The sequence below is a fragment of the Bombyx mori genome, chromosome 16 (assembly GCF_030269925.1).
Source record: "Bombyx mori chromosome 16, ASM3026992v2".
NCBI lineage: Eukaryota > Metazoa > Arthropoda > Insecta > Lepidoptera > Bombycidae > Bombyx > Bombyx mori.
Window position 1 is genome coordinate 1,246,747 of NC_085122.1, and position 25,453 is coordinate 1,272,199.

The following is a 25,453-nucleotide window of genomic DNA, read 5'->3' on the forward strand; positions in this document are numbered from 1 at the left end:
TCTATTATCTAAAAGAAACAATAGGACCGTCAATCCAGAAACATATGAAAGAAATTAAAAAATACTAATGGACTTCCTATAGGGGCTAAGTTGGTATTGGAAATAAAAATTCCCATCACAAGCACAAATGCCAGGTCCTCCAAGTTGCAACTTACTCTCATCGTTTCAAGTTTACAGTCTTCATCAGTTTAGAACTTATAAAATGACAATGTTCAAATTATCAAACTAATAACAATCTAAGTACATATATAGAAATAAATAATATTGGAGTGTCTGTTTGTTATAATAAAATAACCACTTTTTACTAAATGCGTAAGTATGTATACCCAGTACATATTACCAAAATAACATTTCTTTTAAAATTTGTGGGTCTCTCTGTTTGTCTGTCTGTCTGTTTTTTCTGACTAATCTCTGTAACGGTTGGACCGATTTTGACGGGACTTTCACTGATAGATAGCTGATGATATAAGGAGTAACTTAGGCTACATTTCTTTGGATTAGCTTAGCCCCGCGGCGTCACCCGCGGTACGATAATAACCGCGGGTAACATTGCGGGACTCAGCTGGTTTCAAATAAACATAGGCAACAAACAAGCAAAATAACCTATTAATGTTAAGTGTTCTGTAGACAATGGGACTTTTTCACAGTCTTCTTCTCATCTGTCACAGCTATGTTATCTCAGACTATTAACACCCATCTCATCCCAGGAAGAAGAATAGACATTAATCAATACAGTACAGTGACAGAAAGCTCGGTAGCCATGTGTACTAGCTAATAATTTTACCATTTAGTATGGTAACCAATCCTGATGACATTCCATAAATGACGCTGTCATCATCACATGCATATAAAGCGGGCTCTGAGATGATGTTACATGTTCTCTCCTACAATATTCTCTTTGCAGGCTTCAAATTACTTCTTAAGAAAGAGAGAGCACAATGAAAACTCACATTATTTTATGCCTGTTTTTGATTAAAGCAATCTAAAATTTCTAATTGAAGTGTAGTGCAGTAATATTGCACTAAATACTAATACTATATACTATACTAAACTATATGTAAATACTAACGAGAATTAGACCTAGTATTTCAATTCACTTTGTAATATTGTAATATAAAATCATTTTTATTTATTGCATTAATGGAACCATAACAACAACCTACTTCACACTAAAATGTGAGATTAATATTAATAATATGCGATTAATATTATTAATGTGATATTAATATTATAAACATTGTGTTTGTTTGTCCTTCTTTCAAGTAGAAACAAAGCAACAAGGTTTTCTTAAAGCAATAATATTGGATCAGAAGAGTGAGATATTCTACCTTGTCCTATCCTAAAAAAACATCTTATTCCCCCAGGAAACTACACTGACTCTTTTCCTTGGTCTTGGGGGAAAAGCCGCAGGGAACAACTAGTTAGAAACATTTTTTATTTTTTTATTGCTTAGATTGGTGGACGAGCTCACAGCCCACCTAGTGTTAAGTGGCTACTGAAGCCCATAGACATCTACAACGTAAATGCGCCACCCACCTTGAGATATAAGCTCTAAGGTCTCAAGTATAGTTACATGAACATGGTATGCCCATTTGATAGTAACTGATAAAAAAACTAGACTGCCAGAAACCCATTCATGTTAGGCACTTTTCAATTTAAATATGAAAACGGTAAATCAACATTTCAAAGAAACCAAACTTATTTTGCATTTTCCTGTTTGTGCTCCATTATAGATAACATTCAGATGAATAAATTTGTATATATATTTTTTTATGTAATATGTCATATTTTTCTTTTTTTTTTTGTTACAGATATTTTACCTTTAAAAATGTTTTGTAGATTTTTAGTGTCTTAAAATATTGTATTTAAAAGTATAATGATTACAAGTTTAGTGCCATGATTTAGACTGTTTAATTTAAAACTCCCTTAAAAAGCACCAGTAATAAATGAAATTAATTTTATATTTGTTTTTTTTTTTTTTGACTCTTTAAATTATACCCTTCATATATAATGTACGTATACAACATGTATTATAACATTTAAAAAGAAACGTAACCACAATATAAAAGGAAATCTAAATATTTTAATTACTTCATTAAGACAAGAAACAAAGTTTATTTTTTATATAGGTAACTATAAATTGTTTACCTATACCAGCTTTTTTTTTACTTATTAAGAATGAAGTAATAAACAAAAATATATATAACATTCATTGGATATTTTTTTGTAATGTAAATTCTGTACTGTATGACTTTTTTCAAAAATGTAGCTTGAACTAGAACTCAGATAACTATGCAATAACCTTAGAAAACCCATACCATTTTTTCATAAATTTTGCAATTATTTGCAGCTTCAGTTCTTGTAAAACCACTCAAAGCCGATAACGCAGGTTTATAACTCGTTTTATTGCTTTTTTTACATCAATACTTGATAAGTAAAACATGCAAACAACATTTTTCATTCCTTCATTTCAAATCCTTTTCTAATGCTATTTCTCCAAACAAACATCATATTACTTGCTCTAATGAGTTTTAAAACTGATTTTTGAACATTTATGTGTATCTTAAAGGACAATATCAGTTAAAGATTCATCACAACTGTCGATATAATGCAATGTGCTATACACTCTCACACACCTACACTTCATTCCTCTAAGACGCATTCTAACAATATACCTAGAACCTTCCAAGAAAATCAATACAGCCACACCCACCTTGCATAATTAACAACTATTAAGATTGAGAAATAACTATTGAAACCAAAATACAATCAAATAACATCACATGGGATTTCTGCACCTCATTATGACATCTTTTTTTTGGTTAGAAAACTTAAAAACAATGAAAAAAAATTATAAAAGTCTAGTTTTTTTATTCTTTAATTGATCAGAACTATTAAAGGTATGAAGACGTCATGATAATATCATGAAATACAATAAAAAAAGGATGAAAACATAATTTTTGACAAACCAAAGTTTGGAAAAAAGTATCAAAACAAAAAACTATCATTACCATTTTTCCTGGGGAATTAGGAGCTCTTCGTATTTCCAAATGGAAAACAATAATAAATTAAGTGACACAGATACGTGTTTTTCAATTTAAAATTTATCAATCGTGAATTTTATTTACGAAAAATTGTAGAATTCACAGCAAAAAAAGTCAGACGTCCGTACGGCGGTCAATGCATCCGCCATATTAAAAAAAGCAGAGAGAAAAGAATAAAGCGTTTCGGATACACACAAATACACAAATTTGGTTTCTTAATGAATAAATCGATTTTCACTGTCTCTAACAAAGCTAATACTTTGAAGTAAATAATTTAATTAAAAAAAATATATATATTGAAATCGTATTATTAGTATCGTCAGATTAACTGGTACTCACTTAAAGGAACATTGGGACAAGGCGATATGGAACTGCCATCACGACATCATAAAAATTTTAATTCGCGTAATTACTGTACAGTTCAAATATATATTTCAAATCAAGGTGTGTGGTGGCACTCATTACGTGATGTCCATAATCTTCAGTAAACACTTAACACCAGGCGGAGCGTTGGACCACATCTTCTACTCAGTTTCATTACACCTCTGCCAAAATCCTATTTTTAGTAAGGATGTCCCAAGTGTGTTGAAGCTATTAAGCAATCTGAAGTGGTGAATGATCAGGATTTGAAATAAAAGCGTAATTGTGAAACTACAATAAAAATAGTTTGTTTTCTTACAGTTACTGCTACAACATATGAAAGTTTCGCTGAAAGTTATTACACAACAATAATATTTGGATCTGTTCCTATAGAGTTTTTAGCTATTACGATTGAGAAACCACCCCTACCTATTGTATGTAGTAACAAAAGAGGTCTTCAAAATCTTACATGAACATATTCAAGTGGTATCCTAATATTCTAAGAATTAACGGAAAATAGCAATTGTATACTAGTGTAGCGTATAGACTATATATGTGGACTATAGACTATATATATGTATATCTATATGTAGACTATACTTTATGATATAATTTAATAAAGGTATGTTTCTATGAAACTACTTAAAAGACAAAATATTTGGTGTGAATTCAAATACAGCAAGTTTTCAGTTCTTCTTATTATACTTAGTCTGGCCATAAATACTGTTACAATTAAAAATAAACAAAATATTACATTTGAATTTAGAATCTGACATTTTTATATGATTGCTCATTGAGTTTTCTCATTTTGGCGCCAATACATTGTACAATATTTTGCGATATGAAAATGGAGTGGGGTGATAAAGAGAACCGAATCGCTGTGATTGCATTACAAAAAGTAAGTATGGAGCCAAATGGAATTTTTAAAACTCTCCATGCGCTTGGTATTAGTAAAATGTTTGTGTACCGGGCTATTAATGGGTGCAATGAGACCTCCTCTGTTTGTAACAGAAAAAGATCTGGCCGTCCACGTAGTGTTCGTACGAAAAAGGTGGTCAAAGCAGTAAGGGAAAGAATTCGAAGAAATCCTGTCCGAAAGCAAAAGCTTTTGTCTCGGGAGATGAAGATAGCACCTAGAACCATGTCGCGTATTTTAAAAGATGACTTAGGACTTGCAGCCTTTAAGAGACGTACTGGTCATTTCATAACTGATAATTTAAAAGAGAATAGGGTGGTAAAATCGAAACAACTACTGAAGCGGTACGCAAAGGAAGGTCATAGAAAATTTTCCCCCTTCGAACCGAAACGCATTACTGCTTCACGGCGGAAATAGGCGGGGTGGTGGTACCTACCCGTGCGGACTCACATGAGGTCCTACCACCAGTTTAAAATAGTTGTGCGCATAGGAATCGCAATAGCGCAGGTACTACAAGGATATACATGGCGTCGTTAAAGTATAAGCCATTCTAGTGCATTCTGGAATTCCTATATGTAATTTTACTTCTGGTGAACAACAAATAGTTAAACAAGATCGAGTTTGCGAAAAACATACAGAATTTGTTGAACTAAATTCTAATAAATTGAAGTCTGATACATTGGCGATGAGACTTATGCACTATGTCATTATTGTTTTCCTAGATCTCTGACTTCTTAAATACTAGTGAGAATAATATCCGTGCATAGGATGCAAAATTAACTCTCATTCGTTTGATCCTCGGATTTTTATACATAGTAGGTATGTCGTATTTATTCTATCACTACTACTACTACTAGTATTTGTCACTACTACTCTGCTACTATCAATTGACAATCAACTGAAAAACCAGATCATAGATGTGACATTTAAACAGATCATAGCCAAATGTCAAATTTGAGCAAATTTCGCCGCCATCTTTTCGGCGTGTATTTATAAAACTGTTGATTTGTCTACATAATTTCGTAATTTCATTGAATTATCCCTAATTTGTGTGATTCTACTGTAGTTACTATAAGCTAAATTAGTACGCTGGCAAAATGTATTCTCTCGTGGGCTACGGAAGTGATGATGACGTAGAAACAGAACGAAGCGCTCCTCAACAATCCACGGTAAGTTTTTTTGCGATTTGATGTCCTTGGAAAAGTTGAATTCAGCTTAACAATAGAACTAATTTTATCTTAAGATTCTTATAACCTAATCTAATAATCTTAAAATTTTTGTCTTCTATTAGTTTTATTTATTAATTTATTCAATAAACCTACTCTTAAGCAGGCATAAAATTTTCAATCGGTGTCTACTATTGAACTAAAAGTAGCTGCTTTTAGAACATCTCTAATTAGTTGTAATTAGGTTACCTTTTTAAGAATTAGGGAGATTTTAAGAAATATACAGCTACCAATTAAGTTAAATTAATTAAGTAATTAAATAATAGTTTAAAGTTAATCCACTAAAGCCAACTAAAAGATTCTCTGCTAGATAAAAAAATTGGTGGGTTGTTCTAAAAAAACTTGAATGTGTACTTGTGTACTAGATATGTAAGGGCAGGGTGTGAGTGCAGAGATGATGTTTGATAGGCCTGAATGGAAAAGGAAGAATTGCTGCACAAACTCCACATTATGAAAAAAGAAAAATTAAAGTTATAATTTAAAAATTAAACAGAAAGATAATTTAAATACAGCCTAAATATTATTTACTATCAATATGAAATATACACAAAAACTATTATTTTAACAAATTAAATCCTCATTAAAGGCTGTGTAGAGTTAGTTCTCCTACCTGATTTTGTTATTTTGCTGCTGTAAACCACCTGTCTCTGGATTGAACCCTATTTTAAGAACGGGCTTCGCTAACCACAACTCTTTTTGCATTGCATATTTGGATACAATTTGCATTGGCTATTATGTATTTAATAGTTATCACTGTGTGTGATCAGAATTTTGGACTCAGTGAGGTTTAGTTGCTAATTCAAATGTCACCCCCCACGTAATTGTAATGTCAGAGGATCTAAATGAACAGTATCAGCCTGCAATATTATGAGACATCTTAAGCTCCAATTACTACTTCCTGCCATCTGTGTACGAGTATCTCATCTAATTTTCTGAGTGTAACCAAGTTGAGTTATGTAACTTAAAGTTACCATATAGCATGTAAGGTTTTCATTGTATACAACACATACTTAAGTCATAAATGTAAGTGATATTAATACTGAATGCCAAAAAATACAGTATCTTTGCTGCTGTAGAAATATTCTATCACTAAATCAAGTTATCAAATCAAAAATTCCATTTCTTACAGAAAATTACCTTTTTTGTTTATTGTAACATAACATAAATTGGGGATTAACATTCCTTTTTCTTATTGCTTTGGTGTTAAGTGATTACTAGAGCCCATAGACATCCACAACGTAAATGCGCCAACCACCTCGAGATATAAGTTCTAAGGTTTCAGTATAGTTACAACGGCTACCCCACCCTTCGAACCGAAACGCATTACTGCTTCATGGCAAAAATAGGCGGGGTGGTGGTACCTACCCGTGCGGACTCCCAAGAGGTCCTACCACCAGTAGAAGTCCTTCCTATAGCAATGAAAGTTATTGAATCACAGGAACTGTCGAATAGAAAATGTAATGAAGTAACTGTGTAGATTCCACTGTATACCATAGCAATACCAGTTATTAACCACCATTCTTTGCTTGACGATAGACTGAATATTGTAGGTGGCAGCGGGCAGCCGTCGCCGGGAAGATGATACGAACTACGATGACGTCAACATGGACATGAGTGAGGTAAATTACACACTTAAAAAATATTAAAACTGCATTGTATTTGATTAGAGAAATTTGTAATTTTGATTTTGGACTGAAATACTTTACGAAGTGGGAAAAAATACCTACATAATTATGTATTGATCTAACATGACCGGTTAATTTACTTATGTTTATTATATCTCACAAAAATATCGAAGAATTTAGTCATCAACCCAAGATAGTTTAAAAAAGTGTTATTTTATTATTGCGAAAAATAAAAAGCACAATTTTGTAATTTGTTTTATTAAAACAACACTTGCATTTCGTGATTTTTCGTTAATAAACTAAAAAAAATCTAAAACAAAAATTGGCAGAAGTAATTTAAAATTGTATATCCTCAAACGTCTTAATTGTTTTCAACAATGATATTAACACTTTTATTATTTTGTATGGTTACCCAATTTGTAAATTGACACAAAAGCAAAAGTCAAAAATCCGTTGGGCATTGCTGAGCTACAGAAATGGATGTCACCGATAGTATGCCTTGTCTACGAAACTTCTCGAAACGTGAGTATCTAGGTTTAAGACAACAAAAAACACGGCAATTGTACTATTACTTACTATAATGAAATTGTTTTTGTTGTTTTAAAACTACTCTTTCTTTTGTTTTAATAGATTTTAGGGTTGTAATTTTTGTAATGTCGTTAATTATATTCAACTACAAAACTATAAAGTTTAAGGTAATTGACATTGCTGTGTCCGTGGTCTTTGGTAACCGCTTAGCCAAAATCTGAAATAGATTAGTTGTCTGCAGAAAAAAATACCCAAGAAATAATTACTAAATGCTAACATTAGAGAGGTTAATTTAGTTAGTATCAAACAACTTCAATACGACAATGACTTAGTAATTTTATTGTTGGGTGTCCGTTGTATTTATTCATTACAAATCAGTGACATGGCAGTAGACATCATTATTATCACGTTAGTGTGCTGCGATGATAACATGCTCAATGACAGTTTCTCACATTAATATAATGTAATGTGGATATTTTTTTTGTTGGATTTGTGGTTATTGGTTTTTGAATTTAATAGTTTATTTTTAAGAATTAGAAAATGGTGTTTTTTTTTAAAGTATGGCTTTAAAGCTGTAGGGACACGTAAGCGCTTGCGCATGCAGTTATTGCATTACACCGCACCAGTTGCCCGGCGCCGGTCTTTATGTAAACACATGTACCATCTTACGGAATAAACGGTGTTTTCATTACTGTGTATTAGTTCTTTATTACTGAAGTCACAATTGGTAACAACATCTACAGTAGTGATCCAAAAGTGGTGACCCCGACGTGATCAGTGTCACTTAGTGTCACTCACCATCCAATTAAATTAATCTCTAGTTTTTCCCTTTCGTAGATTTACATTCAATAATTCTACAATGGCTATGCCAGTCCGGGTTCTTTCTAAGTTCAAAGATGGACTAAAACTCGGCAATGTACGATTTGCATCTGGCAACCCTTATGCTGAAACCAGAAAAAATTTGATCCTTACAAGTGAAACAAAAGTGATTGTTCAGGGTTTCACTGGAAAGCAGGGTACCTTCCACAGCCAACAAGCCCTTGACTATGGTACTAAAGTTGTTGGAGGAGTGTCACCAAAGAAGGCTGGTACAGAACATCTTGGTAAGCCTGTGTTTGGTACAGTCAAAGAGGCAAAGGCAGGCACAGGAGCAACTGCCTCTGTTATTTATGTACCTCCCCCTGGAGCTGCAGCAGCCATTCTAGAAGCTATTGAGGCTGAAATGCCCCTCATTGTGTGCATTACAGAAGGTGTGCCACAACATGATATGGTGCGAGTAAAACATGCCCTCTTGAGACAAAACAAGTCTAGACTGGTTGGTCCTAACTGTCCTGGTATCATTGCTCCCGAGAAGTGTAAAATTGGTATCATGCCAGCTGCAGTGCACAAACGTGGTTGCATCGGAGTTGTATCGCGTTCTGGGACATTGACCTATGAAGCCTGTCATCAGACTACTATTACTGGCTTAGGCCAAACTTTGTGTGTCGGTATTGGAGGGGATCCCTTCAACGGAACAGACTTCATTGACTGCTTAGAAGTTTTCCTCAAGGATCCTGAGACCAAGGGCATCATCCTCATTGGTGAAATTGGTGGAAATGCTGAAGAATTAGCATCAGAATATTTGACTCAGTACAATACTGGTCAAAAAGCGAAGCCTGTGGTGTCGTTTATCGCTGGTTTGACGGCTCCCCCGGGCCGACGAATGGGTCACGCCGGTGCCATCATTTCGGGCGGCAAAGGAGGCGCCATGGACAAAATTAAGGCTTTAGAAAAAGCTAATGTAATCGTCACTCGGTCTCCGGCCAAAATGGGCGTGGAACTTCACAAAGAAATGAAACGATTAGAGATCATCTAAACTTAACGTTCCTTAAAAATGTGTAAACGCGTTAGGTCGAACCACTCTTGTATAGTGTTTTAGTTACTATATTGCTATTATTTATTTTCGATTGTTGTTACAATTTGTCTTGTATTGTTATTTTGCGATTCCTGAGACATATTGATATTTTCATAAAAATATAATATTTAATCTCGTACATACATATATCAACCAGATTGAGTTTTATATAACAATGCTTTATTGGTCTTGTTGAAATTGCTATAGCATGCACGAATTCGATAGTGCACCTTATGAGATAAGCGGATTCATTTGTTAAAAATTCTATAAGATAATTATTGTTATAAGTAGAGTTTACCTACTTTCAAATGTAATATTCGCTTTTTTACACTTTTGGATCACTACTGTAGATGTTGTTACCAATTGTGACTTCAGTAATAAAGAACTAATACACAGTAATGAAAACACCGTTTATTCCGTAAGATGGTACATGTGTTTACATAAAGACCGGCGCCGGGCAACTGGTGCGGTGTAATGCAATAACTGCATGCGCAAGCGCTTACGTGTCCCTACAAAGCCAATCTTTTGAAAAAGCGATTACACTTAAAAAAAACACAATCCAACAAAACCAGTGTTATTATTTTTTCTGACAAAGTCGCACAGAGTGGGTATATGATCTCATAGAAGCGTTAGTCCGCAGTTTCTCGACAAATCTTCTCAGCGGGTCTCGATTCCGATCCATTAGTAGATGTACCTGTAAAGGCAACTGTGCAGTTGTTAACAAATCCCATCCCGTTGGACTGAACCCGTGCCCATCCTGGTGAAGCTAGAAAAGCGTCAAGGCTACCATTCCTCCATCCCCAAACCTAACCAAGTATCTTTCTTAGAGGCCTAATTATAACTTGTCAAATGTATAGGTTTTTTTTTTTTTTTTTTATTGCTTAGATGGGTGGACGAGCTCACAGCCCACCTGGTGTTAAGTGGTTACTGGAGCCCATAGACATCTACAACGTAAATGCGCCACACACCTTGAGATATAGTTCTAAGGTCTCAATATAGTCATATAGGTAAATACGAACAAACCACTTAACCTAACACGCTCACGAAAGGCAACTACGAAGGAGGAACAGCATAATATTAAAATTTTAAATTCGTAAATATCAGGCCTAAAAGGGCCTATACTCAATCCGCTCAACCCCACCGAGTTTCGTAAACCTAAAAACGAAAAAGGGCTTAAAAATCAGCAATACTGAAAAAAAAGAAGGAGAAAAGTCAAGTCAAAGCGTGCATAAAGAAGTTTTACTTTCAGAAAAAAAAAGAGTAATCAAACAAGTTACGGAATGCGCAGTGTAGTACATATATTATAATAAATTAACGCAATGGTCATAGCATTCACGGGGATTTCCGAGTAAGAAAAATATAATCGATCGATCCACTTACTATGTCCACCACTAACTTCCTTGCGTGGATAATCCTCAATGCTGAGGGTTGTGGCTTCATGAGGCCTTCAACGGCAGTGTTTTTGGAAGAGATTTAGTTCTTCGAGATTGCTGAAAAGCCTTATTTGGGTCTGGATAATTAACCGCCGCCAAACATTCTGAGTTGACTGTTTTACGGTGGAAAGTTCGAACTCCAACTCCACCCTCTTTTCTCATCAGGGCTTGGGACCGGCATTGGCAGAATTACCAGACCACCACCACTAACTATTAAATCAGTTGACTATTACCTCCAATGCAACAGTAGTAGGTTTTATTAAAGCGGACTTAGTGTACAGACTAAACAAATAAAATATATGACATCAGCATCTTAAATAAATAAATAAAAATAGATTCCGAGGTCTAAACTAAAAACAGAAAATTTCCAAAATACTGTAGATCTACAGTATATGATGTAGGGTTGGCTACACTGGACGCACCTTAGTGAAATGCGATTCAAATAAAAGAAATACATAATTTCGAAGAAGGCTTTGACTGAGCCCTTGCTCGCCCACCTGTCGTAGTGAAAAGGCCTCGGGTCCACCAGTAATCCTTCAAATAATTGAATCGAATTTTTCTATAAAGAAAAAAGAAGGCCTTTATAAAAGTCGACGGTCACTATTGTAAAAAAAAACCGCCTTATATAAACTAACAACACTTTCCTCTGCAAATTTAACGAGTTTACGGCTCTTCAGTTGTTAAATGATCACTGGGGCTCATTGCCGTAACACAATTGTCGTCACCTCGGAAAATTTTGAAGTCGTTAATTTTATTTCAATAATGGCTTTCCTATCGATTCGATCGGTCACAACAGCGCTAGGTACCGATTTTATAAATACAATATCGCACTGTTAGAATTGAAATGCCTTAACTAACATTTTTAAGAAAATGTGTTTTATACTTTGATGACCTATAAAACGGTATCTGTTTATAAAAAAAAAAATTTTTTTATAAGTAGATTTCAACGTTAATCTAGAAAAGGAAAAACTACACTATCTGCCTATTTTAAATCAAGCGCATACCTTAAACTTAAAGGTATGGGCTTTAATGCTTAAAGTATTAAAATCAAAACTGAAAAATTAAATTTTTTTGCGTTTACAAAAAAACAAGAATTTTGGATTATTATCATTTCAATTCTAAAGGTTCGATACGTATTATTTATAAAGATAAATATTCAAACACACACAACAACATCATGGGGTCGCGAAACCGCACGGACACTCATCTCTTTCTATCGCAAAACAGTTCAATTGTCAGGGCTCGAAGTGTGAGGAAATAGCAATTGAGATTCGACCCTATGTCTGTAAGTGGATGGTGGCATTCGCCTTGCATTGGTTACCAGTTATCCCCTGGCCGAAAGTGCTCGGTCCCCCTAAGCGAATTACCTAATAAAAATAAATATCTAAAGCGCTCGTAGTGTGAGATTAGGCGCAAAGATGCTCGCAAGTGCTCACGGACACGCTCGGCAGTCTCTTGGCATTGGGTTTACATCTATATCTGTACTAATATATAAATCTACAGTGGTTTTTTAGATGTTCCGTTATAACTACTGAACCATGCATCCGATTGACTTGAAACTTGGTATCCATGTAGAAAATATATGTACTTAATGGATAGACTGATATTTATATGAGTGTTTGACTCCCTAATAAATAATGTTAATTTTAAATTCCCAGCGAAGCGGGCGAGTACGGCTAGTCATTAATATTAGTAACTAATGTAATTTTATATTCGTAAGAAAAAAAAATCGATTCTTTTCTCTGAAATCTAATATAACACGGGCGAGGTGTTGGGAATTCAAAGTAATTCCAAAGGTTCAAAGCTTGATGCTCCTTGTCGCAGGACTCGCAGGGTGGGGAGTCGGAGCCCGAGCTGCCCCCAGTCGAGCCACGCTCATCGACGAACTCCAAAAGGGAAGAAAGACACAGTTCAAGTGAGTTTCTTATTTACAAAAACTTGATTGTAAATACAAGGTGAATAACGCGAAGAAGGGCGGTAACATTCACTGATTGACTTCCACGGTGTAGGAATAATAACATCGTGAAATAAAAATCAAACAAAAATTTTAATTTGCGTAATTACTGGTGGTAGGACGTCTTGTGAGTCCGCGCGGGTGGGTACCACCACCCCGCCTATTTCTGCCGTGAAGCAGTAATGCGTTTCGGTTTGAAGGGTGGGCTAGCTGTTGTACTGTAAAAACGGAGACCTTGGAACTCATATCTCAAGGTAGGTGGCGGTATTTACGTTGTAGATGTCTATGGGCCCCGGTAACCAATTACCGGGCCTTGAACTCGTTCAATTTTAACGAAGAAGTGGATGGGATCAAGCCTGGGGTCAATTTGTCCCTAGCCGGCTTCAATTGGGCCGGGTTGGAGGGGCGTTAGTGGTGGTACTACCGCCCCTCCAACCCGTTAGTAAAGTTCCAGCGCGTTGTTCGGACGATCGGAATCTCATAAAGTATTGAAATAGAAAAAAAGAGGCACACAAGCTATAATATTATTTATCTTTTCTAGACACGGAATGAATATAGAGACTGTAATGTAATTGTTCCCGTTACCAAGATTCCTATTAAGAAACCCGCATTTAACGCTAAATCTAAGATACTGGCTGAAATGTACTAACAATAATTTCGTTTTGTTCAGATGAGAGTCGCGAACGCGCGCGCTCCCGAGACAAGGACAGGGAGCGCGGGAGGGACAGAGACAGGGAGAGGGCGCGGCGCGACGGGCGGGGGGAGCGCGGGAGGGACAGGTACTGCACTACAACACTGAGCTTGCTACGTTTCAATTGCGATATTCTGAATATTAGTGGTCCCCCGGTTTTTGAAGGGTGGGGCAGCCGTTGTAACTATACTTGAGATATTAGCACTTATATCTCAAGGCGGGTGGCGCATTTACGTTGTAGATGTCTAGGGGCTCTAGTAACCACTTAACACCAGGTGGCATGTGAGCCATGAGTCCACCCATCTAAGCAATAAAAAAATTACAAAAAAAGTCGAAATTCGACTATAATAAATGGAAATTATAAGTTTGAACATTATTATACTTCTATAATCACAGGTTTCACCGAGACTATACTATAGACAAATTACATTAAAAACGATGTTAATCTATTCTCAATTTGATCACAGACTTTAAACGTTAATAAATGTTAGACTATAAATAAAGAGTATATCTGCGTAATGTTTTTTTTTTATTAATTTAATGTATGTATTCTTTATAGATAATTTTTTAAAAAAATTAGCATTCTTTACTCCTTATACACTGTGGGAAATTTCATACTCCTTCGTCCTTGCAATTTTGGTAAAAAGGGGTATAAAGTTTTTTCTTCACGTATTTAATATATTGATGACGAACAAAATGAGCTAAGTAAATCTGGTTTATATAAGAAGCAATTCGTGTAACGGTTGAAACTCAATTGACAGATCAGAGAGAGACCGCCGACGCAGCCGCGACAGCTCGTCGAGGCGAGGCCTGCTGGGAGACAAGCCCGACGACAGTAAGGTGGGTGCAAGCCGCCAGTGTCGCGGGGTTGCTGATCAAAACACATCCGGTATTCCGAAATCAAGCATAGCAAAGAGAACAATAGATCATTATCAAGATTTTTTCTATTTAAAATTATGTATATCATTCCCATATTTTGTTGCGGTTGAGTCTAGAACAAAATACATATTTAATTTTAAGATTCTTAATTGTAACTAGCGACCCGCCCTCGCTTCGTTTCGGAAACATTAAATGTTATTATTGATAGCTGAATCCATCGATGTTATGTTATTGTCGTACCGCGGGTAACATCGCGGGACTCAGTAACGCGACGCCGCGGGGCGAAGCTGGTCTAAACAAAGTAGCCTAAGCTATTCCTTATTTCATCAGCTACCTATCAGTGAAAGTCTCGTCAAAATCCGTCCAGCCGTTCGAGATATTAGGCGGAACAAACAGACAGAAAAACAGACAAATAAAAAAAAATTTGTTATATGTTCTGTGGTATACATACTTACGTATTTAGTAAAAAGTGGTTATTTTATTATTACAAACAGACACTCCAATTTTATTTATTTGTATAGATTACAATAGTCTTCTTTCACATCTTCTAAATTAATGATTAATATGATTAAATGTTATGACAAAAGGTTATATACCTTAATAATCAATTTTATTGTACAGGTGCCAGCCTTGATGGACCTGAAGCCGTTTGGCGGCACGTCGCCCCCGGGACACGACCTCAAGAGGTCGCACGACGCCAGGGACGCCGCCTCGCCCCGGTCAGTGTTGCCAGCAGTCTGCCCCGTGTGGCCCCCACACAACCCCTTATTTAACAAGTCCATCATGTTTAATTTTTTTCAATATTTCCACTCCTTTTAATACATAATATAAGTACATATATAATAAGTATTTTTACAATTAGAAAACTGAACACAAATTTATTAAAATAATTAAATTTTATTAAATGCACAGTTGAGACAATGTGCAGATACGCGATATTAATCATACACTGTACGAATTATTATATGAATTTTGCAGTAGAAAAATAGTATATAGGAAGTAACAAGCGTTATGGGGGGAGACTTGTGTTACAACACAGTAAAAACATGCAATGTTTTGTATGTAATAACATCAGGGGGCAATGAACGTACCAAAGGTCACGCACTGTTAACTGGTTACCGGAACCCACAAGTTCTGCATCAATGAGACAAATGGTTTCAGTTTAATGAAAACAAAAATTGTAACATTTGATGACTCTGCAGCGGAAATGGGCAGCTCCACTAACTCTGTTGATTTGCAAACTATTCCCATCACTAGTACTTGAAAGTCAGTGGTGAGCCAGATAAAAAAATAGCTCCCGAGCTGTGTATCCCATCTGCAAGCTGTCCGATTGTGACTACACATCGACGCTTGAAAGGCAAACGTGACTAAGCGACAATAACTGCTTTATACATAAATGATAGGCAATAACCGTATTCGAAGCCAAAAAAAATATATATATTTCTAGGTCTATTAAAATAATTTCAATCCTACAGCTGGACTCGTTAAAATAGATTTTTTTTCAGGTATTTCAACTTTAAATTAGTCTACTGTAAAGTTCACGCATTGTCGCTTAGTCACGTTTGCCTTTCAAGCGTCGATATGACATGTTTCGGGATTGCATTTTGACTAACAGCTGAAGAAACTTATCCTGTAATGTCCTAAAATGAAAGGTTAAAATTTAAGGTTCGTTGACCGCGACCGCCGCGACAAGGACCGCGAGAGGGAGAGGGAGAGAGAGAGGGACAGGCACAGCCGGAGGTCCGAGGAGAAGAGGTCAGGACAAAACATTTATACTCGATCGTTAACCAATTAATTTGACCAGTAATCCACCGATGTACTCTCTGTAATCTTGCACTGAGTGGTGTGGTACAGCTAGCTGATGTGCGCTCCATACCCGATCCTGTGGACCGAATGGTAAACAGTCGATGTCGCCCTAAACACGTCATTACGGATCCTCCCGATCCATTGACGGGTGCTTTTAGGTACCACAAGCACCAGTGACCGTCCTCGCCCATCCCGTCTCTTGCGACGAAGGGCTCGACAAGTAAATTAACCCACAGACACAGCCCACTGAGCTTCTCGCCGGATCTTCTCAGTGGGGCGCGTTTCCGATCCGGTGGTAGATTCTGCGGAGCACGGCCCTTGCTAGGACCCGTGCTAGCAACACTCCGATTTGACCCCCGTGAGCTTAGCTACATGTCAACTAGAAGCTGAAATAGCCTCTCAAGGCTATCAGCAAAGGTATGAAAAAACAAGATGTTTTTTTTAATTTATTGCTTAGACGAGTGGACGAGCTCACAGCTCACCTGGTGTTAAGTGGTTACTGGAGCCCATAGACATGTACAGCGTAAATGCGCCACCCATCTTGACATATAAGTTGTAAGATCTGAGTATAGTTACAACAGCTGTGTACACTGTGTTGCAGGTCGTCGAGCGCGCGCCACCCGGAGCGGCGGGAGCGCTCGCGGTCGCGCGGCCCCGCCTCCTCGCACGCCCCCAGGTAACCACAGCGTACATCATAGAGTATAAACTAGTGAAATCTAGTCACACTTCATTCTTACTATGAAGGTAGTGAAATAAATACCTTCGGATTTATTAGGGCCGATAAAAATTATAATTTGCGTAATTATTGCTGACTAGCTGACCCGGCAGACTTCGTAGTGCCTCAATCGATAAATAAAATACCTAAACTTTTGTATAAAATAAACTTAAACAAACAAAAGGAATGCGTCCGACGGGGGACACATCAAAGGAAAAACAAAATTGTTATTTTTATTTAATTCCGAGCATTTTCATATTTATCAAACCCTTTAAACCTTCTCTGTACTTCCACAAATAATTCAAAACCAAAATTAGCTAAATCGGTCTAGCCGTTCTCGATTTTTAGCGAGACTAACATTTTTATATATCTCTATAACGTCTTGTGAGCGTTTAGAGGAAGAGATAGTCTCAAGAAGACATGGATGGATTGCGTGAAAGACGATGTGTGTAAGAGAGGAGTGAGCGAAGAAAATGGTATTTGATAGAGGAGTATGGAAGGTAAAAACATGTTGCGCCGACCCCAGGTGACTGGGAGAAGGGCAGGAGAATGATGATGAGGGCGTATTGTGAGCCTGCACGAGTAGGTGGTAACTACCACCTAACTGCCTAATTTGCCATGTAAGCAGTAATATGTTTTGGGCGGCGGTATTAACGTGGTTGATTCCTATGAGTTCATCCAACTAACCAATAAAAAAAAAAGACGTTAAGAGCAAAAAAATCTGAAACATCAACTGTATTAATTTAATTGCATAAATTGGGAACGAGCCACCATTGTGTACCTGTACTCCACCTGAACTAAGTAAAACTTCAACCAATTTATTATTTGTCCTTTACAGTAATAGTTCGAGTGAAAGACGAGAGTCCGTGTCAATTCCACCTCCAAACGAGTTCAGGTCTACATCTTACAAAGTCAATAAGAAACTTGAAGTTATGGAGAAAATGGGTAAGTGTATCAAATGAAAGATCTCGCGGACGATCTCCAACACGATGGACCGACCTCATAAAATCTGTTACTCACTCCAACATAAATGTTTGCTCTCACTCTGCGAAACACCGTGCCACTTGGCGTCGCATCGCGAGAGCATCGGTATCGCAGGATCCGACTGATGCATGACCACGACCACTCTGTCAAGAGTGTACGAATGGGAAGAATCAAATGAAATCAAATCAATTTTTTTTTATCACAAACATTTTGAATAACTGTGCCAGTATACACTATTTTATTGTGGTTAGAAATTTGACTTTGATATCCTAGAGATTGCAGAGTACATTTTGTGGAAATTACCAATTTAATGTTGTTATCTGTGTTCCACTTTGTAAAGAAATTAGGACTTTTTGGTGGGAACGCGAGGAGTGAAGTTGTGTGATTTGTTTTATTTTATCTATTTAGTGTTTCTTCAGGTTTAAATGTGTAATAACGGTGGTTTATTAACTATATAATATCTGTGAAAGTGCACAAATGTGAGAAAATGAAACAAAGCCACTGGACGTAACTTCTCCGGATCCTCCAAAAAGTTAACTGAAAAAAATCTCAGTAAATGACCACTATTTTACTGAGATTATATTTCATCCCATGTCATCTTATTTCATTTATTTCATCCCAGTTGATCAATGTCTCAAAATAATCATCTTCATTTCATTTCACTCGAAATTATCATTTTTCATAAAAATAAGAATATAAATTAAAATAAGACATGACTTAAAGGTCTTAGTTACCAGGTCATAAAATCCCTTAAAAAAAATTAAGAGATGAGACTAAGTTATGTAACTTTGCAGGTCTACAGATCAAGCGCCCCGACGGCACGATGGCGACGGCGCGCGAGCTGCGAGCCGGTCTGCCAGCCGACACGCAGGCCTCCAGGGTGCTCGACCAGGTAACCGTGACCCCGGTTAGTGTCTGTCCAGCCTCGTCTCAGTCGATACGGTTGGCAGTGAGCAACTGTAGAAATTTTCTATTAAAAAATAATTAGGTCATGTTTCATTAGTGTTAGATAAAGAGACCATTAATTTGTAAAAAAAAATATGTCTATTTAATGTGTACCCAAAAATTTTATTCCAACATTTTCTTTGCGGGATAGCATTTAAGAATTCCCCCTCAATCTTGACCGAAAACATAAACCACTGATATGGCTTTGTTCACATAACAATCATTTCTAATCCAATGCCTTATCAAGCTCTACACTAGTCAAACTTGTTAGATGGTCTATGAGGATTCAAGTTTTCTCTATAGTGACCTCTTCATACATACAAACACCACACGATATATATTATTGCACTTGATAGATGAACTTGCTCAAGGTTGTTAAGTGGTTACCTAGGGCTTAAACGAAATAGAATTCTCAATTATATTCTATCATGGCTGTCTCACTCTGAATCGAAACACATTACCACTCCGCTGTAGAAGTCAGTCGGGACTGTGGTTTTGTCGCAGTGAAATGATACCACCAATTACAATTTTATATTTACTTAAATAGCGATTAAATACAAATGTTAATGGCGGAGCACCAGCGTATGTTTTGTCTCGAACTCAACCGAATGAGAAACATTTTGCGAGTACCGTCGAATATTATATATAGTGCGATGCTCCAGCACAGGGCCGTACTCAGCGCAGGGCCGCACTCAGACTCGCTACATACTCATTCTGGCGGGCTGGGAATAAGAATGCTATTGCAGACCAGACCATGCAGCCCCATTATCTTGTCATCATACCCACATCACTTTTCTGTCTTTACTTCTTACACTTACATCACTTTTTTGTCTAGGTACAAAAACGCAAGCTCCTCTGGGCAAACAAGAGTAAGGCGGACACGGCAGAGGCGACCAAGTGGACGGGCACCAGGTTCGCGCAGGACGCAGACGGCAAACAAGTCTCCAAGTTCATGAGGCTCATGGGCATCAAGGAACCTGGTGAGGACCACTTAGAAAACGTTATTATTGTTTACGACAAAAGGAAAGGTTACCTTAGTTACTTTTTGAAATGCTGACATAATGGAGTTCTTTATTACCTAGACGGATAAACGACTCACGGTCTGCCTGACGACAAGTGCCCTTAGAGGCCATAGATATTCCATCGTAATGTCACCACTCGTTATGAGGTTGAAGTTTCAAGTGTTGCAGCTCTCTCTTCTCTTACATTTAATGTAGACTGCTTGGCCCGAGATAAGCAGAACAGTGGTACTTACACGTTCCAGGTTCGAGTGATATGCCTCTGCCTTTGTTTAAGTCCCGCAGCAAACTAATTGTTCTAAGCAATTATATACCTGCACTTATTCACGAGCGGCTTAATAATGTTCCGTTTCTTTCTTCTTAATCATATACTTCATTGCTGAAGGTCGTGTCCCTGAAAGGCCTTCGTGGCTCTTTGTACCATCAGCTTCCGTTTCGTTCATTAATTAATTTATTTTAATAATGTTCCATAACTCAAAAACCATACACTTATACTAGGTGTAGGATATACGACAAAGGGAAAAGATCTTCCACCAGGCGGGTGATATTGCTCTGTAGACCGATGGCCCGAATGTTGTTGTTCAGAACTTGTATATATGCGCTTTATCTTGAAAATGTCGTAAGCGAGATTCAGGCATCTGTCAAATATCTTGCGTTGTATGATCGCTACCCGCCGCACTAGGTGCATCATACGCTTGTCTACTTAGTCACAGCAATAAAATAGAAACAATAATTTTATAATATAATCATTACATCATCATTTTCAGCTGCGGCTCCACCGCCAGCAGCCCCGAGCAAGGAAGTGGACCCCATCAAGAAACAGGAGGAACTGTTCCAAGCCATGCAAGCGCAGTACGAGGTGGCCCGCGCCACCACGCACACCATGAGAGGAGTCGGGCTTGGCTTCCAGAGGGGACAATTCTGAACTGTTACTAAAAAAGTTAAATGTGGAGTTGGTGTCTGTTCCGAATGATGTGATCGCTGTCTCCGCGCAATTAGGGTCCTCGGCTGTGAGGTTCCCAGAGACCGGTGCAGTCGGATCTTACATAGCAAGTGGCATTGATGTTTGTGAAGTGATAAATCTACAACGTTAGTGTTGTGCTATCAGTTTGTGTTAATTCTGCGGTGTTAATATAACTATTGGATCCTCTCTGCATATCGACAGAAGAATCATTGAATAAAATCAACGAATTCTACATATGAAACAAGGCTTCCAACGGACACGATGCTGTTAGTATTGTATATATACCAAATGTGGATTTTTAAGGATAGTTATAATGGATAGTTTTTGTTTTTTTGTTTTTTTTTTTTATAATATTACTATGTAGAAGATTGTAAAATCAATTTTCGTTATGATTTATAAAGCTGTGAATGTAATAAGTCGACATTTTCAAGTAATAACATTGTGATTCAGCCTTTTCTAAATACATATAATTTACAACATTATTCCTTGCATGTGTCGATGTTAATATTAAGCGTCATAGGGCTCGCTCATGCAGTAATTTCAACACAAACAATTTTAGAACTAGATATATGAATAATAAAATTAACGCATTGACTGTCGTGTGGGTCACCGGTGCCCTACGGAGCGCATTGAAGTAATTATGTCGATTTCTGTTACTGAGGCGCCTGGACTGCCTAACTTTGGCTACTTTAGATTTTGTTAATGTATGTTTTAGTATTTTAGGTCTTAGAAATGGATTCAATCTCAATACCTTCGGATTCGTGTTTTCCAGAGTTTACTAGATATTCTGATGGGGTCTGGTGACCTATATGGCTGTCAAAGGATTAAATAATATATATAATGTAGTGATAATTATTTTTGTTATAATTTAGAATTTTGTAAATCTGTCTGATCTTAAGGTAATGGAAGGCCAGTTACGAGGCCTTTTAGACCACGTTGCTTAGATAATACGGTCTTTAAAAAACTCAAGCTCGCAAATGTCGCAGGAACCGCAGTGCTGGCATTCATTGCAAAGCTTTCCAAGCCACACATGTCCTAAGCTCTTATCACGATTATTTGTTCAATGAAATCTGAACGGTCTTATTCTTGCTCACCGCACGACATCAGACTGTGAGACGATAAGCGTGGTCAAGTCCAGGCGATTGGCTCCAGAGCATACTTATTTTGCATTTAGTGCATGGGCAGACTTGACACCGCATGGTCTACTGATTTGTCTGTGTGCAGAGATTGTTCAATTGACACTACTAAATGTGTCAATAGATAATTAAACTGTCGATTAATTCTTTACCTAAGAGACATTAGGTCGGATATTCACAATATCAAATTGGTATTAGTTATAGATATGAGACCGTTTGTAGGACAACGTTTCTTCAAAGAATTCATCTAGAAAATTGTAGGTTAGAGGTAGATTCGACCTCACGTGTCTCACGGCAGGACTGGAACTCCACGTTCAGTGCTGAGCCCAGGACATCGCTGAGCAAGTTCTGACCCGGGCAATCAATCTAGTTACACAAAACATTTGTAACGGTTCAAATGTCAGATTTCGTTTGGTAAATCGAACATTTAATGCGGGCAACATTTGAAATTGCAACACAAGATTGCCAATGTAATGAATATATTTCTATTTGTGGTAAATTTTGAAGACACTGATGGCGTCGAAAATGTTTTTAATATTTAAAAAAAAAACTGTAAATAATGATTGTAGTGTTACATTAAAAATGTATTATATTAATAAAAGAGATATTTTGATTAAAAAGTAGATAGAAATATCTTTGAAAATAATTGTAGATTAATGTTATAGTTTACACGTGTCAAGTATATATATTTAACTCTGAAAATTAGTCGCTTTATTGACTTATGTGAAATTTGAGCTCGAAACCAGTTTTTTTTTTTAACATTAAACTATTTTAGTATGGGTTGATTGGTTTCATAACACACCTCCCCGAAGGTCATGGGTTCAAGATCAGAGTACGAATATTAATTTTTTTTTTTCTTCATTTCTCTTCAACTATTGAGGTACGCCATGCGTTACGGCTTATTATTCAAATTAACCCACTCCAATACCCGAGAGATTTACGCCTTTAAATATTTTCCCGTTGTAAGGTAAAGGTTCTCAGAGCGGTCGACGAGGGTAGTTGCTTACTGACGCAAAACAAAAGACTGCCGATAGAAAATACATACTCTTCCTGATAATGTACACAGCAGGCAATGTAATACAAAATGAGATCTGTCATGTGCGTCTGTCGGTTACTCACCGTCAGAAGAGTGGCGCTTGTAGGAGTTCACTTCGCTTTAGCTTGCGGGTTCAGTTTCAAAAACAGCATATATACAAGTTCCGAAAAACACTGGGACCGTCGGTCTACCGAGCAATATTTAACCAGCTCGGTGGAAGATCTTCCTTTCGTCTTTTAAGCCTTCCACCGGTTCATCAATAAACCTTTTGGAAATGATAGATTGAATGTGTCATTTGTTTGGACTTCACGACCTTTCCTTGTACATGGCGCCGTATGTACCGCCCCTGAAGGGTAGTATATTGTACGAAATGCAAAGTATTGTAATATTAATTCTAGACGAACGGAGAAAGTCTAGGATCTTTGTCTATGTTCCTAAATCTAGGTTTATGTGGAAAATGTATTCCGTTCTCAGATGCACTTGTAAATTTGTTTTGTTTAATTTGTGAATAAATGATTTAAAATTATAACGTTTTTGTGAAATTACCAATTTTCCTAATAGAAAAGATTACAATAGTAGGTCAATGATATAGACATTGGTCAAAGTTCGTACGAGCTACTTTGAGGGTATTGCCATGTTAGGCAGCGACTTGGCTCTGCCCCCTAGCATTGCTGAAGTCCATGGGCGACGGAAACCACTCACCACCAGATAGGTCGTATGCTCGTCTGCCTACAAGCGCAATAAGAGAAAAGCTCGATGCATAGTGGCACTCTTAAAAAATTAAGTGTTTAATCTATGCTCTTAAAAACGAACTACACAAAATTGTGAGCACTTTTTAAATTAAGCATACTCATTAAATAAAAAATTTATTAGCTGCTGGTGACCAGCCCCGGTTAAGCAAGAATTGATCAGAATGTTTACTAAAAGTACACTTAAACAATTGTGGATGCAATATTATTATTATTATTATTTTGTCAGAAGGAAATCACCGGACTTCCGCCCTCCGCTGGCGATGGAGGGCGGGGCATGTCGGAGTTGAACCGACTAAAACCTCCTATCGCTCAACAACCAGAATCCAAACCTCGCATGAGACAGAACTCATGAAAAGGCAAAGGGGGGAAAGTGAAGCGTTTAGTGCGGAGCACATCTCTCCCATCACCCTCCCCCTGGATGCAATAATCATATTACTTTTTTCCCAAATTTGATATAATATACAGCTTTATGTGTACTAGTCGCGAAAACTTAAAAATATACTATAAAAATATGTATTACACAAACCATAACGCTAATAAAATAATAAGTAACGTATAGATACTAACAAACATAAATTCTCAAAACATAAAAAGTAAACAACTAAACTTTTACTTTTATTCATATATTAAATTATTTTAGTGTTCAAGGCGCCTCCCTTACCTCCTGTAGTAAATAGAAATCGAAAGGACAAACCCAAAATCCATACAAACTTGGGCCTGGCGTTACAGTGCTAGAATTTGGGCATAAATTACAATACCTAAGAAGGTTTCATGAGCCCAATTTTCAGGTCTCCCAGCAATGACGAAATTGGTAAAATCAAACAATGTTTACATTTCAGGTTATGTTTATTGTTAGTTATTTTAATAAAAAACGATATTTTTGAGGCTGTTTTCTACGAACCACATGTAGTGAAAGAACTTGAAGCTTATCACGATAAGGTTTTAGGTAGGTACATAACAAGCATAGGTGGTGTCATCAGATTTATTTGGTTGATCTTACTGAAAACCAACTGAACTAAGGCCCACTTAAATCACTGCCTGGCTGGCACTTGTTAATATTGTATCTACTAGGGGATTTGATGCAATATGTTAAAATAAAAAAACACAACTGTGGTAAATGGTTTTAATCATCATCTTCGTTACGATTATCGTAGTATAACAGTACGGAATCTAAAAATTGTGCAGGAGGCAACTGTCTACCCTGATGCCGTGCCCAACGAAGATACCATATTATGCTCATGGTGTGGGCACAGCAACCAACCGTTCTTTTGCCAACGATACATGTGCAATAATATTGGATTATAGCATCCCTTCCACTTAAAGAGCTGTCAAACAATATATACACAAAATAAATTCTTGTGCTAATATGCCTGGATTTTATTCTACCTCTTAACATCCAGGTTGAGTCTGATGTTGACAGCTCTTGTAGGGCAATGTCCAACTCTCTACACACTTCTATGACATATGAGTCATTTTCCCTCACAAACTCCCCATAGTAAGAACGGGCCTGTTTGCTTTGGTATGGGCCCAAGGAGACAAGAATAAG

The 25,453-nt window shown here is 37.0% G+C and overlaps 3 protein-coding genes across 6 annotated transcripts in view; 2 read left to right on the forward strand and 1 right to left on the reverse strand.

The window, feature by feature from the left end:
• LOC101745292 (protein strawberry notch) overlaps positions 1-3,196 on the reverse strand; it is a 45,178-nt gene extending 41,982 nt beyond the window's left edge. For both annotated transcript variants that reach the window (XM_038016315.2, XM_038016314.2), the window contains exon 1: positions 3,012-3,196. In XM_038016315.2, the coding sequence (XP_037872243.1) occupies positions 3,012-3,014 (3 nt within the window). In that variant the 5' untranslated portion in view covers positions 3,015-3,196. The remainder of the gene's footprint in view (positions 1-3,011) is intronic.
• On the forward strand, positions 249-12,920 carry LOC101739881 (succinate--CoA ligase [ADP/GDP-forming] subunit alpha, mitochondrial). Its single transcript, XM_062672883.1, has 2 exons — positions 249-565; positions 8,259-12,920. Exon 2 carries the CDS (start codon positions 8,559-8,561, stop codon positions 9,552-9,554), a length of 996 nt encoding a protein of 331 aa, XP_062528867.1. The 5' UTR covers positions 249-565; positions 8,259-8,558; the 3' UTR covers positions 9,555-12,920.
• LOC101740014 (U1 small nuclear ribonucleoprotein 70 kDa) lies at positions 5,243-23,684 on the forward strand. 3 transcript variants are annotated; one of them, XM_038016313.2, is made up of 13 exons: positions 5,445-5,489; positions 7,083-7,165; positions 7,608-7,693; positions 12,851-12,941; positions 13,651-13,759; positions 14,433-14,511; positions 15,172-15,269; positions 16,216-16,305; positions 16,958-17,032; positions 17,910-18,016; positions 18,850-18,962; positions 19,836-19,980; positions 20,787-23,684. In XM_038016313.2, the coding sequence occupies exons 3-13, from the start codon at positions 7,652-7,654 to the stop codon at positions 20,942-20,944; spliced, it is 1,107 nt and encodes a 368-aa protein (XP_037872241.1). In that variant the 5' UTR covers positions 5,445-5,489; positions 7,083-7,165; positions 7,608-7,651; the 3' UTR covers positions 20,945-23,684. The 3 variants fall into 3 exon arrangements, with proteins under 3 accessions (XP_012548142.1, XP_012548143.1, XP_037872241.1); XM_012692688.4 differs by lacking the exon at positions 7,608-7,693 and having other exon boundaries at positions 5,243-5,489; positions 7,097-7,165; XM_012692689.4 differs by lacking the exon at positions 7,608-7,693 and having other exon boundaries at positions 5,243-5,489; positions 7,097-7,165; positions 18,850-18,947.
• Positions 23,685-25,453: the final 1,769 nt, after the last annotated feature.